The 19,378-nt window shown below is 38.4% G+C and overlaps 1 protein-coding gene across 2 annotated transcripts in view; it reads left to right on the forward strand.

Annotated features, from left to right (window-relative positions):
• The window catches only part of SLC2A13 (solute carrier family 2 member 13), a 141,479-nt gene that overhangs the window by 105,680 nt on the left and 16,421 nt on the right, over window positions 1-19,378 (forward strand). For both annotated transcript variants that reach the window (XM_085041183.1, XM_085041173.1), the window contains exon 7: window positions 7,820-7,945. In XM_085041183.1, coding sequence (XP_084897309.1) covers window positions 7,820-7,945 — 126 coding nt within the window. The remainder of the gene's footprint in view (window positions 1-7,819; window positions 7,946-19,378) is intronic.

Here is a 19,378-nt window from a genome sequence, read left to right on the forward strand (position 1 = left end):
ACTATCCATTCCTGTTATTGTTCTGACTACCAAAACTCTATGAACGTTCCCATTTCTGCTGGGAACTTGCCTAGTTATGGAAGGTTTAGGTTAGGCCATGCTAACTACCCTCCCACCTTTCCCCAATCATTAAAGAATCAGTGGCTGTGACTGTTGAGCCATTTCTGTAAAATGACCATGATCCTGCTGCCTTGTATTCTTGCTGGTTTTGTCTCTCTTCATTCATGTGTCTCTCTCTGCACTTCTTGAGACTTGGTCAAACGTAGAAGACATAATGTGAACTTGCTCTGCTTAAGCAGTATTTTTCATGTCAGTTACTATATGAAAATGGTAAATATTGTGTTAAGCCTAGGTCAGCTCTCCTATCTTAGTGAAATGATACCTGTGCACATAAGGTTTCTCAGAATCCTTCCTGAACAGATTGTCTTCAGACTGATTAAAATAGTACAGGCAGTGCCAGCTGTGCTGGGCACACAAGGACTCTGTTGTTCATTCCTGAATTAGTCACCCTCACGTGGTTCATGATCCTTAGCTCATTGTACAAATACACACCACTGAGATGAAGGCACCAATATTTAGCACTCCTACATAGCCATTTAGTAAGATACCTAATGGACAGAAATATATATTTTCTTTATGAATGTAGCAGAAGTATGTAGTTGTGATCAGTCCTGAAAAACTCAGCTAACCTAGCAGCTGAAGCTGGTTTTATTGTATTTAATAGCTTTAGGATGCGTATAGTATGTATATTCGCTATTGTACTTTATTTTATTGAGAACTCATTGACAATCTGATTTATCAGCAAACTAGGCATTGCTATTTTTCATAATGTCACTTTATTATGGGACCAGTATTTTTTAAAATATGATTCTCATTTTCTGTTTCTAATGTCAAAGTGCCTGAGCTACTGGTCTTTTTGATAACTGAGAATTGCAATAATAAATATGGTAATGTGTTTTGGCCACTGAGGTCAGAAAGTTACAAATATGTAAAGAGATAAACATGGTTGAGAATGCTTTTGCCAGCTCTTTTGAAGTGTAGTTAAAATTCTAATAGTTTATGTTGTAGAACTGTGAAATGACCTCAACATAGTCTTGAAATTTATTAAGTAAATAATATAATGATACATTGTTTGGTAACGATTTTCCCTTTGCTGGCATGTTGGTCCGATCAATCAAAACTTGTAATTTAATTTTAAATTATAAAGGATGGGAAGGAATATGTCAGTCCATGTAGTAAGCATCTTTAATGTGCATGAGAAAAAACTCCTCTCATCAATTTACATGCAAAGATCTGAAAAGTAATTTACCTGAACTGTAATATCTGTGAGTGCAATGCAGTTCCTGTCACCATTGTTAAGTTTTCCACATGCTTTGGCTCAAGCTCTGCATTAATGAGGAAACAAGGTGTTATTTGTATAGTAACCCATTAACACTTCACATCTCTGGTAGTACTTCTAAGACTTTGCTGTTTAACCAAACCCAAAACATTGCTTAGGGAACGATATTTTAAAATCTTCCAAAGTGAAGGTGTTATACTTTACATGGTCTCTAGGTTTTAGTCACACAAGAATTATTTTAATCAAGTTTGAACAGGGCTTCTATCTGATCTGCCTGGAAGCTGGGAATATTGTATCTATGTGTAGGGTCTCTTTGGAAGAGTGGTTTTTAAAAGAAATTATGCTACAGAGACTGCTGTTCTGTCTAAAATAAAGGCATGTGTAAGCCAGTTGTTTCTGTTCTTTATTGTCTGTGTTGCTCAGTTCCAGGAATTAATAAAGAAACTCTATAGTTGGAGGCAATATAAATTCAGAAAAAGAGGTCATCAAAGACAAGAAATAATTGATGCCTATGAGCAAGTAGATCAGGACACTTCTCATGTGATGTCAGCATTCCAGTCTCCTGCCAAGGTGCTTATAGCAGTAGTGGTAAAGCCCTGCTGGTCTAAGGACTCGGCAAGGTTTGTAGTTATCTTCATATTATCTTCACAGGACTGTGATGGGTGAGCAGAATAGATTAGCCTTCACGTCCTCACCACATCTGAAGCAGAAGTAGCAAACACCAAGAGCCTGAAAACATTTTCTCTGAGGTTATAGAAATTATGATGCATAATTGAGGAATATGAACCTTTGTGAAGAAGGTTTAAGGAATGTTTGAAGAGAGCTAGTGTATTTATATGTGGCTGGCATATCAGGAAGGGTAAGGGTTCAGTACTGGTCTGGTGCTTTAGGGAGAACAACAAAGGATCATCTCAGTGGAATAGGTGGAGCAGATGCCTGATTTGAAGATGAGAAAGGGTTGATAATACTTAAACATAACTGATTTACATCTGCTGGAGTATCTGTGTGGTAAATTACAGAGCTGCAATTAACATCCAAGTACTGTGATTATAAATGATAGCTTTTCCTTATGGACACCACTAAATAGATACATGTGTTACCTAACAGAGTGCTGGTAGAATTTACCAAATAAACTGTCACTTGGTCTCTTACAGTAGCAGGAAAGTGCTCTTGAAGTCCAAGTGGATTTTTCTCATTCTTTGTTAAATATTGTATTTCCTGTGTGCCAGACACAACAGCTTGAAGTGGTATCTGCAGTTAGCACACATTTTGACTGCTTAAAGCATCCCCTATATTATTGTTCAGTTACATTTAATCTGAATTTAGTGCTTCACTTCTGGAAGCAACACGGGAGCCATCAGAAGTATAAAGAAAGGCTTGATTTCATGCCTGAGGTGTAGTGAAGCATGTGTAAACAGCACAGGACCTCAGGCACAAGCATCAGGCAATTTTAAGCATGGTCCTGACTGAGATGAGTTTGTGTATAAAAATGAAGCAAGCCATTTATAAAAAAACCCCTAGGATCCTTAGTTGTGTAGCTGTCTGAAAGTATCAATATCCTGACATGTCAACAGAGCTAGTAAGTCTGCAGTGTTTGTCCAAAAGTCCTTGGTTTTTTGTGGTGTTTGTTTTGTTTTGTTCTGTTTTGCTTTGTTTTGTTTTTTGGGGTTTTTTTTTTGGTTGTTTGGTTGTTTGGGGTTTTTTTGTTTGTTTGTTTGTTCTGGTTTTGGTTTGTTGGTGGTTTTGTTTTGTTTTGTATTTGTTTTTTTGTTGTTGATTACTTTTTGTTTGTTTTGTTGGGTTTTTGTTGAACTAAACACCTTGGCTGTTTGGATTCATTTGGTTGCCTGTGTCCCTTGGTGAGTCCAGCTGAGTAAGCCTGCCCTGACTTGTGATACTCAACTCAGCTATCTTGGCCATTTTCTTTTGGCTGAGTCTGGAGGAGGAGACATTGCCTGGCTGTAGATAGTACAGAAGAACAGAAGCAAGGAAAACTTGATCCCAGCCTGTTGTTCTGTGAGGAGCTGGAAAGGAACTACACTGTATGCTAAGGGAGGCAGAGACTGTGTACGTAGGCAACCTGAAGAGCAAAGAGCAAACCTGAGGGTAGGATGAAGGATCCACCTGGGATCATGCTTCCAGAGTGCCAAACAGCAAGAAGGAAATAATAAAAAGCAGCACAGTCAAAATTAAATTCCTTCCAGCCCGCAGTGATTGGCAGCTTATGTTCTCTCTGGGTGGGATGTGCCTCAGTAGGTACTGCAAAACCCTCCTGTCCCTACACTGAGTCTTTCCTGCCTGAGAGAGTTTTTGTTGTTCCCTGCAGTTCTATGAGGAAAACCATCTTCAGAAATATGAATATTTGCATCAGAGTAGGAGTAATGGGTTAAACAAGCTCTCAACAGTGGAATTTACTCAGCAGACAAGACAGGACATGAGCAAAACGTCTTGCATATAATATCTCAAGTTGGAAGGGACTCATAAGGATCATCAGGTCCTACTTGCATGTTGCAGATCTATCAGATTTTCACATAAAAAGCCTTCTTCACTTAATCAGGCTGATTGTGCAGCATGTACTCAGTGTGAATGATGAATCCCAAAAAATTGGAAAGAATCTGTCCACAAAAAAGTCTCCATTTGGAGGTATTTTGATACTCTTGAGTGGCTGTTCATGCTACTTATGCAGTAGAACATTATGAAATCAGGTGCTACGTTCTGCATAGCTACACAGTCCATAATACATTATCAGATTCAGTTTGCATTTCTGTAGCTGGACAGTAGGAACATACTGATACATTTTGTAACTGGATAACAGAATATGGAAGGCAAAGTTGAAAGTTCTTTAAAATATGGCAGAAATGAAAATCGATGAAATGTTTTGAAACTAACAACTCAGAAATTGAGATTCAGCTTGAAAAAGTCAAAATAGTATGAGAAAAAGAGAAATTGTACTTGGAGAGCAAGGGCATCAGGCAAAGGTATTTTAATGCTAATTCACTCAATAAAAAGTGGCAAGGTAAAACCTGCAGCTCAAATTACAAGACTGCTGAGAATTGTAGGAAAGTCGTTACTTACAAGGTCATTTTGCAAATTTAAAGTGCAAAATGTAATGATGCAATAAACATAAGTAAGGAGTATTCTAAGCAGTGGGGAAAAAGCATTTGTGAATCTTTCACCAGCATCTGGGGAGTCACTTTGGAAGGTCAGAGATTTTATTCAATATTTTTAGAGACTGCATTAGAGAGTATTAAACTACACTGTTAGGAAGAAGGAAAACAGTAATTTTGGCATCAAGAAAAATGTACACAGATAATCAGTTAGCAATTCATCCATATAGTGTAAGATCTCTGTGAGAGAGGATGGCATCGTGGTCTTTGTGATCAACCTCTAACCTCAGGAACAGTAATCGGGCAGGCTGATCCAGAGCAGAGCATTCTGAAAGCTGCTGCTGCTCTGGCTGGCAAGAAATTGCTGTCAAAGGACCTCAAAAGTAGTACTGTCAGTCTTTCTAGTCAGTTATTCCTGTGTAATCAGATGACTTGTGTTGAGTGTGTTGGCAGAATCAGTGAGGAATGGCAGGGTTGGAGATACCTAGTTCTGCCAACAGTCCATCAGCTCCGCAGTAGACATGCTGTGATGAAGCAGGAGCCCAGAAATCCCATTCCATGGCAGTTCCCCATAAACTGAGAGGGCTGGTGACTGAGGTTTTTGTTCTGTTGGGTTCATGCTCCTGATCTGCAGGGGAGCTGGGCACCTTTGGACTTCTGAAGCCTCAGGGTCCTGGTTGTTGTTATTCTGCCTCATAGGCTGGAGCATCTGAAGTCTAGACATTTGCCTTCTTGTTGGGTTGCCTAGGAGCCCAGCTGGCAAGCAGGGAGGGAAACAGGCATGTTTTAAAACCTTTCTGCTGTAATGCTGCCAGTTTTCATCAAAATCAAATCTCTCTCAGGTATTTCAACCTTGAATTGTCAGTCTTGCAGACAACCATCCTGCCTGGGGATTTTCAGCTGGCTTTTCACAGATGAGCTTGTTTTCAAGACACTAGCTCGTAAACTTAGCACAAATATAAATATCTCATGCTAAGCAGAGGAAGTATATCTCCTGTTTATAATTGGATGCAAATTTCCTTTCCTGCCTAGGCATCCGAGAGTACTCCCATGTAGAGCTTTCAAGGCCATAACTGATCTCTGGTGTGGTTTTGAAGAATTACCAGTATTTTTAAAGATTCGTCCTTTGACATATATTTCAATATATATGTTGATAGGACTGATAAGAAGGTACTTTTGAGGACAGGAATGAGCTCTGTAGTAGATAGTTTCATGTCAGTAAGTATTATATTGTGCATTTCTTTTCCTGGTATATTCTGTGTCCTATATTATTTATATCACTGTGAGCATGTATATCAGAATATGTGCTCAATTTCAAATTGTTTAAATAGTGTTGTTTAGCAGGTAATAATGAGGCTAGAGGGAAGAAGAACATAAACCCGAAACTACTATATATTTTATTTCTACAGTAAGCAGCCTCAGCACATGATTGTTGGCACATCAGCACATGATGTCTGGTTGCTTCTCTGGAAAAAAATCTTTCTTGCTTATTTCATGCTGCATGTTCTGCTATCATTAGACTTAGTAACTAATAGATTTCTTTACTGTGTTATGAAGCAGTTGTAATGTATCTATGCTGGGATTTTGGAGGAAAAAACATTGGTCTTCGGCTTGGAAAAAACAATGACCATGTACCTCATCAAAGACAACACAAAATTTTATATCAGTGATAAAACAGGGCACAGAATAATGCTAGATGTTCTGAACAGCAACTGCCTACTCTTAGTCTGCTGGGAGTCGTATTTGAAATGGCTTTAGGTCCTGTGTATTGGATTTCTGTGTTTCCTCTGGCATAAATTGGTCTTGTTTCTAAAATCTGAAGTCAAAGTCTGATTGTATGAACTCACTATATAGGTAATGATGGGAAATCCTAACCCACAGGTAAAGGGTTTATAGAGTTATTTAACTGTTCAATCTGAAAGACAAACATCAGAAAAGATGTGGAAAATAATAATTTTAAGTTATTTAAATTGTTATGAGTAACTATAACCCCTGACATTTGGAAAGACATGAAATCCAGCAGCCTCTATTATGTTGAAGGGCAATAGGAAGACCATTTGTATTTGATGATGTTGAAGGTCCTTTCCAACCTAAATTATTTTACAATATCCAATAAAGCCAGAGGATCAACTGAACTAGCAGCCATGTAGACAGACACTGAAACCAATACCCAAATTTCTCAATATTTTTCTGGATGGGAGGGGGGAATAAATAAGATATCTTCTGCTTTCCAGTCGACTGGTTACTGATAGCCAGCACCACATGAGGTTACGTGGCATTACCCACAGGGTGAGCCCAGCAGGACAGAACAGAGTGCAACTTCAGCTCTGCTGTTCAGCTCTGCATTGATTCTTGTGAGGACACTGAGGAAAACAGGAGGTGTCCAGTCCCTACCCTGTCCTCTGCTGGCAACACCATAAATATGAGACTCATTGCTGTGTCTTTTTATAAATTCATGTTGTTAACAGGAACTTTGGTAACATCATTTGAGTTGACAATGTTCCACAGTTTGAAAATCATGTAATTATCCTGTTTAATAGAATGGGATTCTTTTCAATATAAGAAAATATTACAGTTTTATACATTTTTAATATTATTATTGCATACTTGAACACATTTGTGATCTATAAAAATGTTTTTATTATTCACTTGCAGTCTTCTGTTCCTGTCAACTCTTTTGGGTACTACCAATTGCTGTACTAATATTGATGTAACAATTTGGTTATTATATATTGATGATATTGATTATTAATTGGTTATTATATATTGATATAATATTGATGTAACAATTTGGTTATTCGGTATGATATATGATAGGACAAGGAGGAATGACTTTAAACTGAAAGAGAGTGTTTAGATTAGATATTAGGAAGAAATTCTTTACTGTGAGGGTGGTGAGGCACTGAAACAGTTGCCCAGAGAAGCTTTGGATTCCCCATTCCTGGAAGTGTTCAAGACCAGGTTGGATGGGGATCTGAGCAAGCTGGTAAAGTGGAAGGTGTCCCTGCCCATGGCAGGGGGTGTTGGAACTAGATGATCCATAAGGTCCTTTCCAACTCAAACCATTCTGTGACTCTATGATGATTCTTTCTCTGCAATTCCAATCTGTCTTTTTTAAATTAAAATACATTCTGTGAATGGATTCTCCTACAGCTTGATCAAGTATCACTGGATGGATGAAGAGGGACTACCAAAATGTGTTACAGAAGAAGGTGAAAGCAATATGTGATAGTTTTTGGTGGATTTATTTGTCTTGTCTCCAACACTGACAACTTAACTATGTTCATTCCAAGACTGATTAGGAGATGGTGTTATTTGTCACATCTACAAATAAATGAAGTGTTGCTTAAGTATTTATTTTTTTCTCTTTCAGTTATTGCAATGGATGTATGTTAGATCCAAACTGTGGTCTCTGCTACAAATTAAATAAATCAAGTGTTGTTGAGTCCTCATGCATTCCTGTTGATAAAGATTCTACCATGAAAGCAGCTTGGGGCAGGTATGTCATTTGTCAAGATTTTTTAGCCTTATGCTCTACTGAGAGTGTATTTTATGCTGTTGAGAACAATTTTGCTTTTACAAAAAATGTTATTTTTAAGGTGTTTGGGAAGAAGAGAATAACTTGGCATTGTCAAAAATGGGTGGTTGCTTTCTAACAATAAATAAAAGTATTGACCCTGATGTGTGCAGCCCATTTGGTCTAGTTTGCCACTTAGGAAGTATGGCAAAAGTACACTAGCAATGAGGAAAATTACCTTTCCTTAATTTTTTCATTCATTTGAGGTGGCATATTCCCTAGTTATATACTTAAAGACCTCTGAATTAATTTTCTTCTTAAGTGCTTTAATTAAACCACACTTTTAATATTGGCCTACTAAAGGAACAGCTCACCTGAATAAACTAAAATTATCAAAATCTGAAAGGTTCAAATTGTCAAAAGCATGGGTTTTGGCCACAGATTTCAGTGATTCTGTGCTTGAAAGGGGTGTCATGCCATATGTTGCACTTGGAGCATAAAAATGTGTGCATTCATAGGTGCAACTGCAAAATATATCACATCTCTTTCTTAAGCAGCACAAAGATTTCCTGTGAAGTCACAGCAACCTTCAAGTTTTCTGAAGTAGTGACTATTCTTAAAGAATGGCTTTATGAGTTGGAACATTGTCTTGTAAAGGCTGTATGAATACTTTAGTAATGATTAGGGCTTGGATTAGAGTTTAGAATGGTTCAAAGCCACAAGGGAATTATGTCATTACTTCTGATAAAACTGCCTCACCATAATTCATCTCAGCCACCCACACACCATGAACATACTTGGGAAATAGGCAAAGGTTTATGTGGTGGTTTGAGGCCCCCCCTTTTTTTTTTTCTTAAACTTTCATACATATTTCTCAGAATTTAAACCTGAGTGCCTTAATGGCAGTGAGTCATATTGGACAGAGGTTGAAAGGTATGAAAATATCTACTAATTGTAGAATCATTAATTTAAAATTACTCTAAAATTGCCCTCATTTTTATTTCAGTCCCATTAGGCCTAGGAATTCATTCCAGGTGCAGAAAAGAGAATCTTATATTTTTGTAATCCTAATTTAAAAGCACTATGATCATCTTGGGGCTATTACAGTTAATAAATAACTGTGAAAACTACAAAATATCATCTGACTTGCTTGTTCTGTGACTAACTTCAATGTCAATTATGCAACATACCTTGCATATTGCCTGATATCCTGATGTGATCTGCAGCACGTGGACTCTCATATTTGTAAGGTAACAGATGTCTCTTTATATTCCAAGTCAACATTCATTTCCTGTATGCTGTAGTTTTAATTAACTTGTCTGTAATTATCAGAATCATACTAGAATGCAGGAAGACATACATGGAAACAAAACCTTCTTATGAATAGTTGATAGATAAAACTAAATTTCATTAGATGCTGTTACTGTGTAAGGTAGTAAATGTGGCCATAAGCAATCTTCTCATATTCATGACTCAGTCCCACATAGCACTCCTTGCTATACAGCCTATTGGAGCAAATTAGGTAGGAAAGAAGATATGTTTCCTTTCCATATTGCAAAATGGAGTATTTCCATGTTGTGCAAGAATTCCCTAGCATGAGGACCCTGCTTAAAATCTTTCAAGAGAAAATGAAACCATTTTAAATTTGTATTGGTAGTCACTGTGGTGAAAGTCCTGCCTTAAGATGGGAAACCAATAAAATATCCACATTTCTTTTTCCATATATTCATCACCATTTTTAGTGTTTATTTCATTAATTCCTCTCTTGCCTCCACCTGGTCTGTGTAATCAGGCAGTTTTCAAAAAGCTGATCCTTCAAGCTGTGAAATGTCAGGTGGCACCTTCTGTGCCTTCCAAGCCCTGTGGTGGAAGAAGGAAGCATTTTCACTTCTCTTTCTCCTTCTCTTCCTCCTCACAGATACATGTATTTCAGCTTACTGGCCCAGAGGGAATCCCCATAGATTTTTGTTTCCAAGGGTTCACATTCACATACCGCCTCCCAGATCTGTTTGCTCAGACCCTGAGTCTGCTTCACAGCAAAATCAGTCCCACAAAGCCATAGGATTTCTCTGCCAAGGGAAGATTGCTGCAGGGAAGATGGCATATTTACATCTCCAGTTGTGTCTCAGAGCAGCCAGAGGCATCTGTATCTCCCTGGCAGCACAGGGAGAACAAGTGCCTGAGACAAACAGCACTGGTGAAGGAAATTACAGCCCTTTCTTTCTCAAACTTACTTTGTCACAAACTAGACATACAGGAGCAATTACTTTAAAAATACACAGCATTATGGTGATCAGAAAGTAGTATAATAATTTGAAAGATGATTTTGTGAGCTGTGGACAGCTGGTAACTGTAATTATCACATGCAGCCTTTGTAACTCTTGTGTATCCTGTTGTCTTCATGCCATCCAGTATTAGATGAATGAGTTAAAATGGCTTAAGACCTCCAGGGTTATGCTGGGCTCATGGAAAATCTATTTTGCCATTAATTTTGCTCAGGAGAGAAAAAAGACCTGAGCTATTTGTTTGGGACTTGTTGGACCTCAGATGTCTGAGCATCAGCAGAAGCAGCATCTCTCACTGTGCTGATGCAGGAGTTAGAGAAACAGCTTCTCCTGGACTCGGTGCCATGCAGAGCATTTCACTGCTGCTGAAATCACATTTTGTTTATGATTTTCCTGCTGTAAAGCTGGGAGCTGCAGCCGTGGAGAGGTGCCTAAGGCCACACCATACTGTGTGTGCACCCACACAGCTCTGCAGCTGTCTGAACCCCAACTCTCCTGACATTTGCTCAGGAGCTTATCTATTCCTGATGTGTAACCTACCAGCAAGGTGAGAGGTGCTCAGAAACACTATCAGAGAAGGCTTTTTCACGTATTTTTTGAAGCTCTCTGCAGCTATGCAGGCTGACATAGAAAACTTCTGTTTATATATTTATAGCTTTGCACTGTTTTTCACTGTTGGTCCCAAGGTACATCAGGAACAGTGATTTAGCAGGCAATGCTTTGACTGTTATCATAAAATACTGTAATGCATTTTATTTGTGAGACATTTCCCCAGTGGCAGCCAGGTGTACTAGACACCACCTCTATTGTTAATTGTATTTATTTGGTTACGGTATGTTCTACATTGAAAAGTTCTGGGGAGGGAAGGGAACAGAGCAGAGATTTCAGTCTCCTGTGGCTGCCAGCAAGGCTGTTTATGTTGCTGTGGTTGTCATAGAAACCCAGGGAGACAATTAAACCATCCACATATTTTTCAAGAAGAATATAGCATTTGGGTTCTTTTGAATGTAGGGAACTCTGGGCCTGGCAGTGGCCCTGGGGGACAGAGACTGTGCAGGAATAAATCTGACCGAGTCCAAGTCAGACCACAAGCAGCATGGGTGATGTGCAACGGGTGTGCCTGTAAGATCACACATGTACCACAAGCAGTAGAGATGTATTTTTTATTATTTAATCAGTTACATAAGTGCAACTGGTATTAGAATAACACAGAGAGGAGTGTCTTGCCCAGGGCACCAGCACAGGCAGGTGCTTTGCTGCCCTTGGTATTCCCGAACCTGTTAACAAAATAGCTGTTGACATGCAAATCTTGCTGCCTCCAGCTCTGCCCAGGGACACAAAAAGAATGGTTTCAAGACAGTGAGCAAGAATATTCTTAAATTATTCACTTAATAGTAAAAGAAGAAGAGCTATAGCTTTTCTTTCAGTGTGGTCTGAGGGTTCTGTGTTGGGACTCTGCTCTCCAAGATTTAGGGAAGTTTTGCACTTAGCAGTAGCGCAGAAAGGTTTGCAGTTCTATTCTTCATGAGCATTTAATTACGAAATCCCCATGAACTTAATAAAGAGCATTATCTCACTTTAACAGATGGGGATGCAGTGGGAAGGTTCTAATATGAAGCTCAGGTGGCACAACAGAGGTCATGGGCAGAATCCATCTCTCAGCCAGGACAAAATGTGGAGGTGATTGCTTTCAGTGCTGTGCTTTCTAAACACAACCCAAAATCTGGGCGTTTTCCCCACAATTGCAATTGGTCCCACAGTACTCTGAGAAATTTCTCCCTTCAAATTTCTGTGTGAAGTTGCAATACCCCTAAAGGTCAGCCAAGAATGCAGAAACTTTAAATTGCATTAATATCCTTACAGTTGAAAGAGTAACTGCAAGGGAAGGAGGTACTAACAGTGCCTTGATGTGTCATTAACCTTGACATGAGTATGTTGTCAAGACGACAGCAGGCCCACAACTGTGAGCTAAAAGGCTCTCATGAGCAACTCTGAGCAGTCTTTCTCTGGAGAGAGCAATGTTGATTTTATACAGTAAACAATTATGAAGAAATAATAACATCATCAGAAGATCAGAGACAAGCCTAGAAGCCATCCTGTCCACAAAATTAGCTGGCAGGTCTCCACAGTCCCTGAAGGAGAGCGATTGGGAACAGAAATCTATAAAGAGAGAGGAGCTGAGTGATTTGCTTTCTTCAGCCATTTTTAGTAACTTCGTTAGAGGAACATCTCCCTGCCACAGGAGTTTAATGCTTCAAGGAGAATCCTGCTTTGTCAATATAAAGAAGCACTCCCTTCTCTAAGGGCAGTCAGTGCAAAGACAAGAGTGCAGAAGAGCTCTGTCTTTGGGAAGCTCTGTTTTCCTCTGGCCAGTCCTCTCCTGAGCATCTTCCTTCCACGTAAAATTAATGGCATGTTTACATATGCTCAGTAATGCTGTTATGTTTCACTGTGTGCCTGTTGCTCATATCTGTCAGTTTGCCGAGGGGTTTGACTGTATATTGGAAACCTGTTTTGGGGAAAAGTAGGTTTAAATTGCCTGTGCAGTGAGAGGAAGAGGGTCAGGCAGCCAGCCAGCCAAACCCTCTTTCCCAGCTTCAGGAGAGTTTCCACCTCAGGAATGTGCCTAATGACCTTGGCATTCGAGCCTGGATGCTAACTAGATTCCACTGGTTAGAAAAAATAAATTCATGGGAGTTCATTAGCTGGATTCTCAGACAACAGACTGGTTGATGTCCAACAGGAGACATGCCAGTGTCTGTCACAGCCTCGAGTGCACTGCTTGTTGTCTAATGCATAGCAGATGAGACTCCTAAAGTTATTAGAATACTTATTCTTTGTAAGAACATAAGATTTTTCTAAAATATGTTACTTTTCCCCCTCGTAGGTAAAGACAGACATAAATAAGTTCATTACACTTGTTTTGCATTATGACAGATACATTTGTAAAAGTTTCTGTGACTGCTTTACTAACGAAAAAAAGAATGTATGTGTGTATTTACACATTTAAAGAGAGAATCTATTTTCAGTACGTCATGGGAAACAGCATTACAGACCTTTGCTGTTACCACGGAAAGACTAGCCCCAGAGCAATCTTTCAGGAATTAAGGACTCTGCTGTTTGTGGGTGGACATGGCTTGTTTTGTCATGCAGGAAGTATTGGTAGAAGATTTTATTGCTGAAATGATTATTTGACATCTTTCTACAAGGGTCTGCATTGAAAATTCCCACTTAATTCAGCAGTAATTGGAAGAGAAACTAGTATTTCTCTTACAAAATCATCAGATCAATAGGTTAAGATTATACATAGGATTATGGTTCTCACATTTACCATGTAAAGAGGTAGTGGAGGGAGTAAATGATTCAGGAAAGTAGAAGGATCAAGAGAATATTCACATCTGCATCTATATTGTCAGCTCTCAGAAGAGCTGTGATTATAACCAGTAATCTTAGAGAAATCTCCTGATGGACAATATGCTAAATGCTGGCTAAATTGAAACATTCATCACTTCAGTAGGAACCAGAACATAAAACGCCCTCTCTCTGCTCCAGTATTGTTTAGAAAAGAAAATCAAAATATATGCAGTTTCAAATATAATTAAATTCTGATTATTTTCCTCAGTACTAGTAAGTATGGAAACCTGGAGCAGCTGGGTGGCAAGATGCAATCGTATTTGTCCTGTCTGATTAGGAGTATGTACTTCAGCACAATAATATCTAATATATATTAGTGAGGTGTGTGAAAACAGAAATGAAAAAAGATCTGAAACTGATTACAGTCTTTGTCTGAGCCTAAACTCTAAGGCATGAGGTCTTTGCTGGGAGGAGGTTATCAGACAGTGTAATCACAATCTAATGGTTGCACATACCAGTGTGATTTGTAAAAGGGAGGTAGAAGAGAAACTTAAGAAATCTTGTATGTGTATTTTAATCCCATTTCTACTAACTGGTAAAAGCAAAGAGGAAGAATAGAAGGATAAAGTAATATAGAATAGTGTCCTTAATCCTTGATGAGCTTGTCTTATTGGTGATGTAGGAGTAGGTAGTAAAATCAGTAAAATTTTAATGTTCAGATCCTTTCAGCCACTCTTCCTGCCCAAATCTTTAAGACACCACACTTTCTAAAGGAAATTACTTCTAGGTGGACCTGAGAAACATAATTTCTTTTTAAGCATATATAATGATGGTGAAATCTATATATATACTGAAATATTGTAAGGGTGTAATTAAATTATTGAGGGTGGAATTTTATGGTAATTTTAATAGAAGATAGTCTCGTCTTTTTTTTTTTTTAAGTGTTCAAATGCTAAAGGGGGAAAACATTTTTCAGTTGTTATTATTATAACAACTGAATAATTTAATGTAATTCCTGTACAGATAAGGTATTTTGTATATTATAATTGCATTTTAGGTCTAAAGTAGTGAGCAGAGCAACATGATAATCTAAACTGAAACTATTTACATTCCTTTCAGATAATTACTTAGGAATTATTATTAATAGCTCTAACACCGTATTTCTACTCAACCAGTGGCAAATTCTGGATTTTTGAAAAGAAGCCTTGTCATGAAGTGAATGTGTTCTGACTGGGAAATGTTTAGTTTACATGCTGAAGACAGAATTTATTTGTTGGAGCCACCCAGTCCAAAATAGGATTTTAAAGCATAACTGGTTAGTTTGAAACATCATTTGTACTTTTTTTCTCTACCTGTTCCCTTTTATTGCATTTTGCTGTTCAAACATGCTTCTGGATCTTACTCCAGGTTACTATTTAAAAGGCATTCTGGTAGAGAATGCCAACCGCTATTTGGGTTACTTGTTACAACTACTTCAGATGCTTACAGCATTGAGGTAACTGGAATATAAAAACAGAAGTGGCCCTTGAGCTAAAATAGTGTCTATCAAATACTGGTTTGTGTCTGGAAAAATGATGTTATTTAAATGGAAAAATATTTGAGTCAGTGCTCTTAATTTTAAAAGTGGTCCAAAGAAGAAGATGCTATGGTGTTCAAAATGTAAATATACATCTGCTAAAGAAGCAAGCTTTCTGCTTATTTCAGTCATTCTCTGGTCTGCTGAAGAGGAACTAGAAGGAAAAGACTCTTGTTTCCTGTTCAAAAAGCATGTTTGCTCCTAGTTGACAAAGAAGATAGGAGAGCAAAGGGGAAAAAATGTCATTGTGTGTGAGAGAATTGTCAGTCTCATCAGTGTGCTTACAGCGCGCAGATAATTCTTGCAGCTTTTTTCTCTCCTTTATGAAATGTACATTTGAGAGCCTTTTATTGCCCATAGGAGCCTGCTGCTAATTAGCTTCTCCAGCTGCTCATCTTCTTAGGGACAGATTGAAAGATGTCCATGGCTCCCTGCTGGGGCAATGCTGCAGCAGGGCAGAGCACAGCCCTGGCTCTGCTCATCGATGGCAGGGGATCTGAGGGGCAGAGCAGAGGGAGAGATGGGGATTTCCTCTTCTGCCTTGGAGCCAAGGAATGAGAACTGACTCATATTTGGGAGCATGTGGATGTTTTTTCTGAGGGGAGAATTTCCAGTAGTTGTTTTTTACATTTATTTGCTTATTGACTCTGAAGTTTGAAATTAAATAAAAATAATTTATGAAGACTGCCTCAGCAGATTCCTTTAGGCTTTTACACTATGAAATAGATTTACTAAAATGAAATTTTCTCTGTTTAGAGGGTGGAAGATATTTTGGAAAGACCCATGTGGTTGAGGATTTTTACCTCATGATAAAGATCATTCAACAGGGCTGAACCCAGACCTCCATACAGCAGTTGCACCTTTAACAGCATCCCTAATCTGCATATTACATAGCTTTATTCCATAATAAGTAATTCTTCAATAATCATGACATTGGGTACAGTAAAATGTTCATATCTTCCCTTCTTAAAAGAATGAAGTTTTAAAAGTGTTTTTACATTTGAGGGAAAATAACACATTTCTGCAGTAGAACTGTTGAAAAACTCAATATGTTTAATAGGTTTAATGAATAGAAGTTACTGTATGTGCTGTCTGCACATGTGGTTCATTTTCTTGAGAAAGGAGGCAGTAACATCAATCCCTCCCTGGCACAAGATGAACTGGAATTATTGATTCATTTGATTTAAAGTTGTGACCTTACTTTAACTCAGCTTGTTGGTTAGTACAGGCTAGGAGATGGGCAGCCTGTGAGGTAGCAGGTCATACTTCTCAACAGCAGCCCTTTGGGCATTTCTTGCTCCTTCTAGGACATATAGACTTGCTTTTTTCCAATAGCTTTCTACAGCTGTCACATTAGCTTTGTATAGACAATAAGGGATGAATTTGAGGTTCTGCATGATTATTTAGTTTTTCAGACCTGTGTGTTCCCATTTAGTGTATTTTCTTGGCAAAATAACTTTTGTTAAAAAACATTTATTTATGTAAAACTCATTTTAGATGTCAGAGGCTATGGAAGATAGATGATTAGTTGATTTCTGCTGAGTTGTCTACTGTCAGATCCCAGACTTTTGAGCTGCATATAACGATGAAGACTTTGGTACCCAAAGTTCATAAATTTCATAAACTAGAGATAATGTAGCCACTTACCACTTATATATGCTATAAAACTCATTCGATTTGGCATAGGTATTGCACCTGCATGCACAAATCAAAGCCGAGCAACACTCTATGTTAAGTGCTTGCTCTCACAAATCAGGCATGAAATAATTATCTTGTTTCAAGTGGTCTTAGAGCCTTAGGGCTCCCTTTTCAGTAACAACATTAATCATTTGCAGTGAATTTTAGGCCTGACAGCAGAGGAATCTTCTCTGGAAAGCTCTGTTGGGTGATTTAATTCAGAGCCTCCCCAGTACAGCAGGGATGGGTGGGGATGCAGTGCTTCATTCCCCTTCTGAAACAGGTTTCTCTGAGCTTTTTAGGGCAGAGCTATTGCCACCTACTGGAATCAGGGAAAAGCTCTGCTTAAAAAATACTGTTCCATCATCTATTTAAAACAATGAATGCAAGATCTCAAGTATTGTCTCGTTAAATATCAGCTGTGATGGAAAACAGTTGCTGCCAGTAGTTAAAAAGTAATATTTGTGTCCAACTTGCTGTTAGAGAAAACGAATGTCCCAGTTCAGTACTTAGATGGAAGGTTAAGGCGGTCAAAATGCTATTGTTAGAACTAGTGGAATATAAATATGTATGCCAATAACAAGAAATTAAATACAGCAGGGAAGTGCTTAAAAGGCATGCCAATACATGCAATGTTGATCTGTGTTTTAAACTCCCTGTCCTTACGTGTTTTTTTGTCTCAGATTCAACCAAAAAAGCAAATTCAGGAAAGTAGTTTCCCTCCTCTCTTTCCTTTTGTTTCAGTAGAAATTTCCAGAGGATTGATACTTTATTCACTCTTCAATTCCCATTGAAATATGTGGTTAACGGAGATTTTAAGGTTTTAACAGCTCTATGGAAAATCGTTTCTGCACAGTGGTGGTTTGGCTGAGAGGCACAGGGTCTGCTGCCTGGAGTAAGCAATAAACTATCTGCAAAGCCTCAGCATTGTGCCTGCAGCCACAGAGCCTGACCCAGGCTGTGTTGGAATTGTGTCACCATGTCCCATCTGTGGCTTGAGTTTGGGGTTTGGGTGGGATTTGCTTTGTCTTTCTAAATTGAACTATAAAATCTTGCCATTCTCTGCTAACTTCACATACCAGGTTTCAACATGAAAGGACAGTTTTAAAGTACCTGTGGATGTCTAAAACTGTGGGGTAGTTAAAAGCAATACATTTTTTTCACTTTGATGTTTTCTGAAGTGTTTGGAAGCATTCAGAAAAAAAAGGACTGTAACATAGAACCCATTTCATTTGGAGGGTGAACTTCCGTTGAATATTTGTGCTGAGTTACAGCAACCACCTTGGTTTCTTTGGTCTTTTTTTACCATGGTCTTAGTAAAACTTTTGGCAATTGTGACTGAAGTGATGCTTTTGAGATGCTGATGACATTCCTTTGACACTGGCACATGGTGAACAGCACAAGCTTCAATAAAGGTTACTTGTAAGTTTAAGTAGGAACAGAAAGTCTGGATGGAATTTGTTTAAATCAACTTCAAGTGTCTAAAATTGTGACCTTGAGCTGTCTTGTAGTTCCTTGACTAATGGAGTAAAAAATGCTCCTTTTTGTTCCTTTGCCACTGATCTTTGCCTGTGTTTTAGAGAATAGACTTTCTTATGCCATGCCAGCAGTTTGTGCATGCTGTTCTCTTAATACTTCTTCAATTAATATTAAAATATTGACACTTACTATTATTGAGCCCTGTGCTCAGCCCTTTCCACCAGTGTTCATTGGAGCAATCTGTCTTTATATACCATATGAAAGAGGCATCTCCTGGGAGAACTGATATTTCTGCAGTGATTATACAGCTGGTTGATATTTCTGTTTAACCAAAAGAACTTTAGAAATTATAATTATTAAGAAAAGTAAATGTAAATTCAGGTGAAAAAACCAATGAGATTAAACATCTGGTGGAGATTTATTTTATGGTAAACCTACATGAAATTCTAAAATGCTGCATTTGACACCATAATCTTCAGACCAGTTTGTTTCAGTAATTTCATTATTTAATATTAATGCTGCAAGGAAATAGAATTGGAGAAACGAAATGCTTTTAAATCTGGAAAGAAAAGCTAGAAATTCTCCAATCCTATTGCCCCAGTTCTGCCATCAGTTTGATTGCAGTCTGGTGCTCCATCCATAAGCTCTCAAACATGTCAGAGCAGGGATGACCCAGAACTTCCACCAAAAATGCTGGGAGCAGCAGAACAGCTGCATTTCAGAGAAAGACCAGGAGCACTGAGGTACAGTGGGGGATTTGCACACAAGTGAAACTGTTAATGAGCTTGTCTATCATGGATATTCAATGCCAGTCAGTCTTTAACAAAAAATACTTGAATCTCTTACATTTATAAGCACTTTTGTCCTGAAAGAGCTCCATCAGAATGAAGCCTGCCCGCCTGCAGGCAGGAATAGAGAGTGACCAAATCTGTCTGGTTTTTGCTGGAAAGCCTCAGGCAGCACCAGTTAGATCCAGCAGCCCCCCAGGTGACTGACAGACACTTTCCAGTTAGTGCTCATCACTGAAATTCCCCAAAGCTTTGT

Source organism: Lichenostomus cassidix, chromosome 1Aa, assembly GCF_008360975.1.
Source record: "Lichenostomus cassidix isolate B80296 chromosome 1Aa, HeHo_3.0, whole genome shotgun sequence".
Taxonomy (NCBI): Eukaryota; Metazoa; Chordata; class Aves; order Passeriformes; family Meliphagidae; genus Lichenostomus; species Lichenostomus cassidix.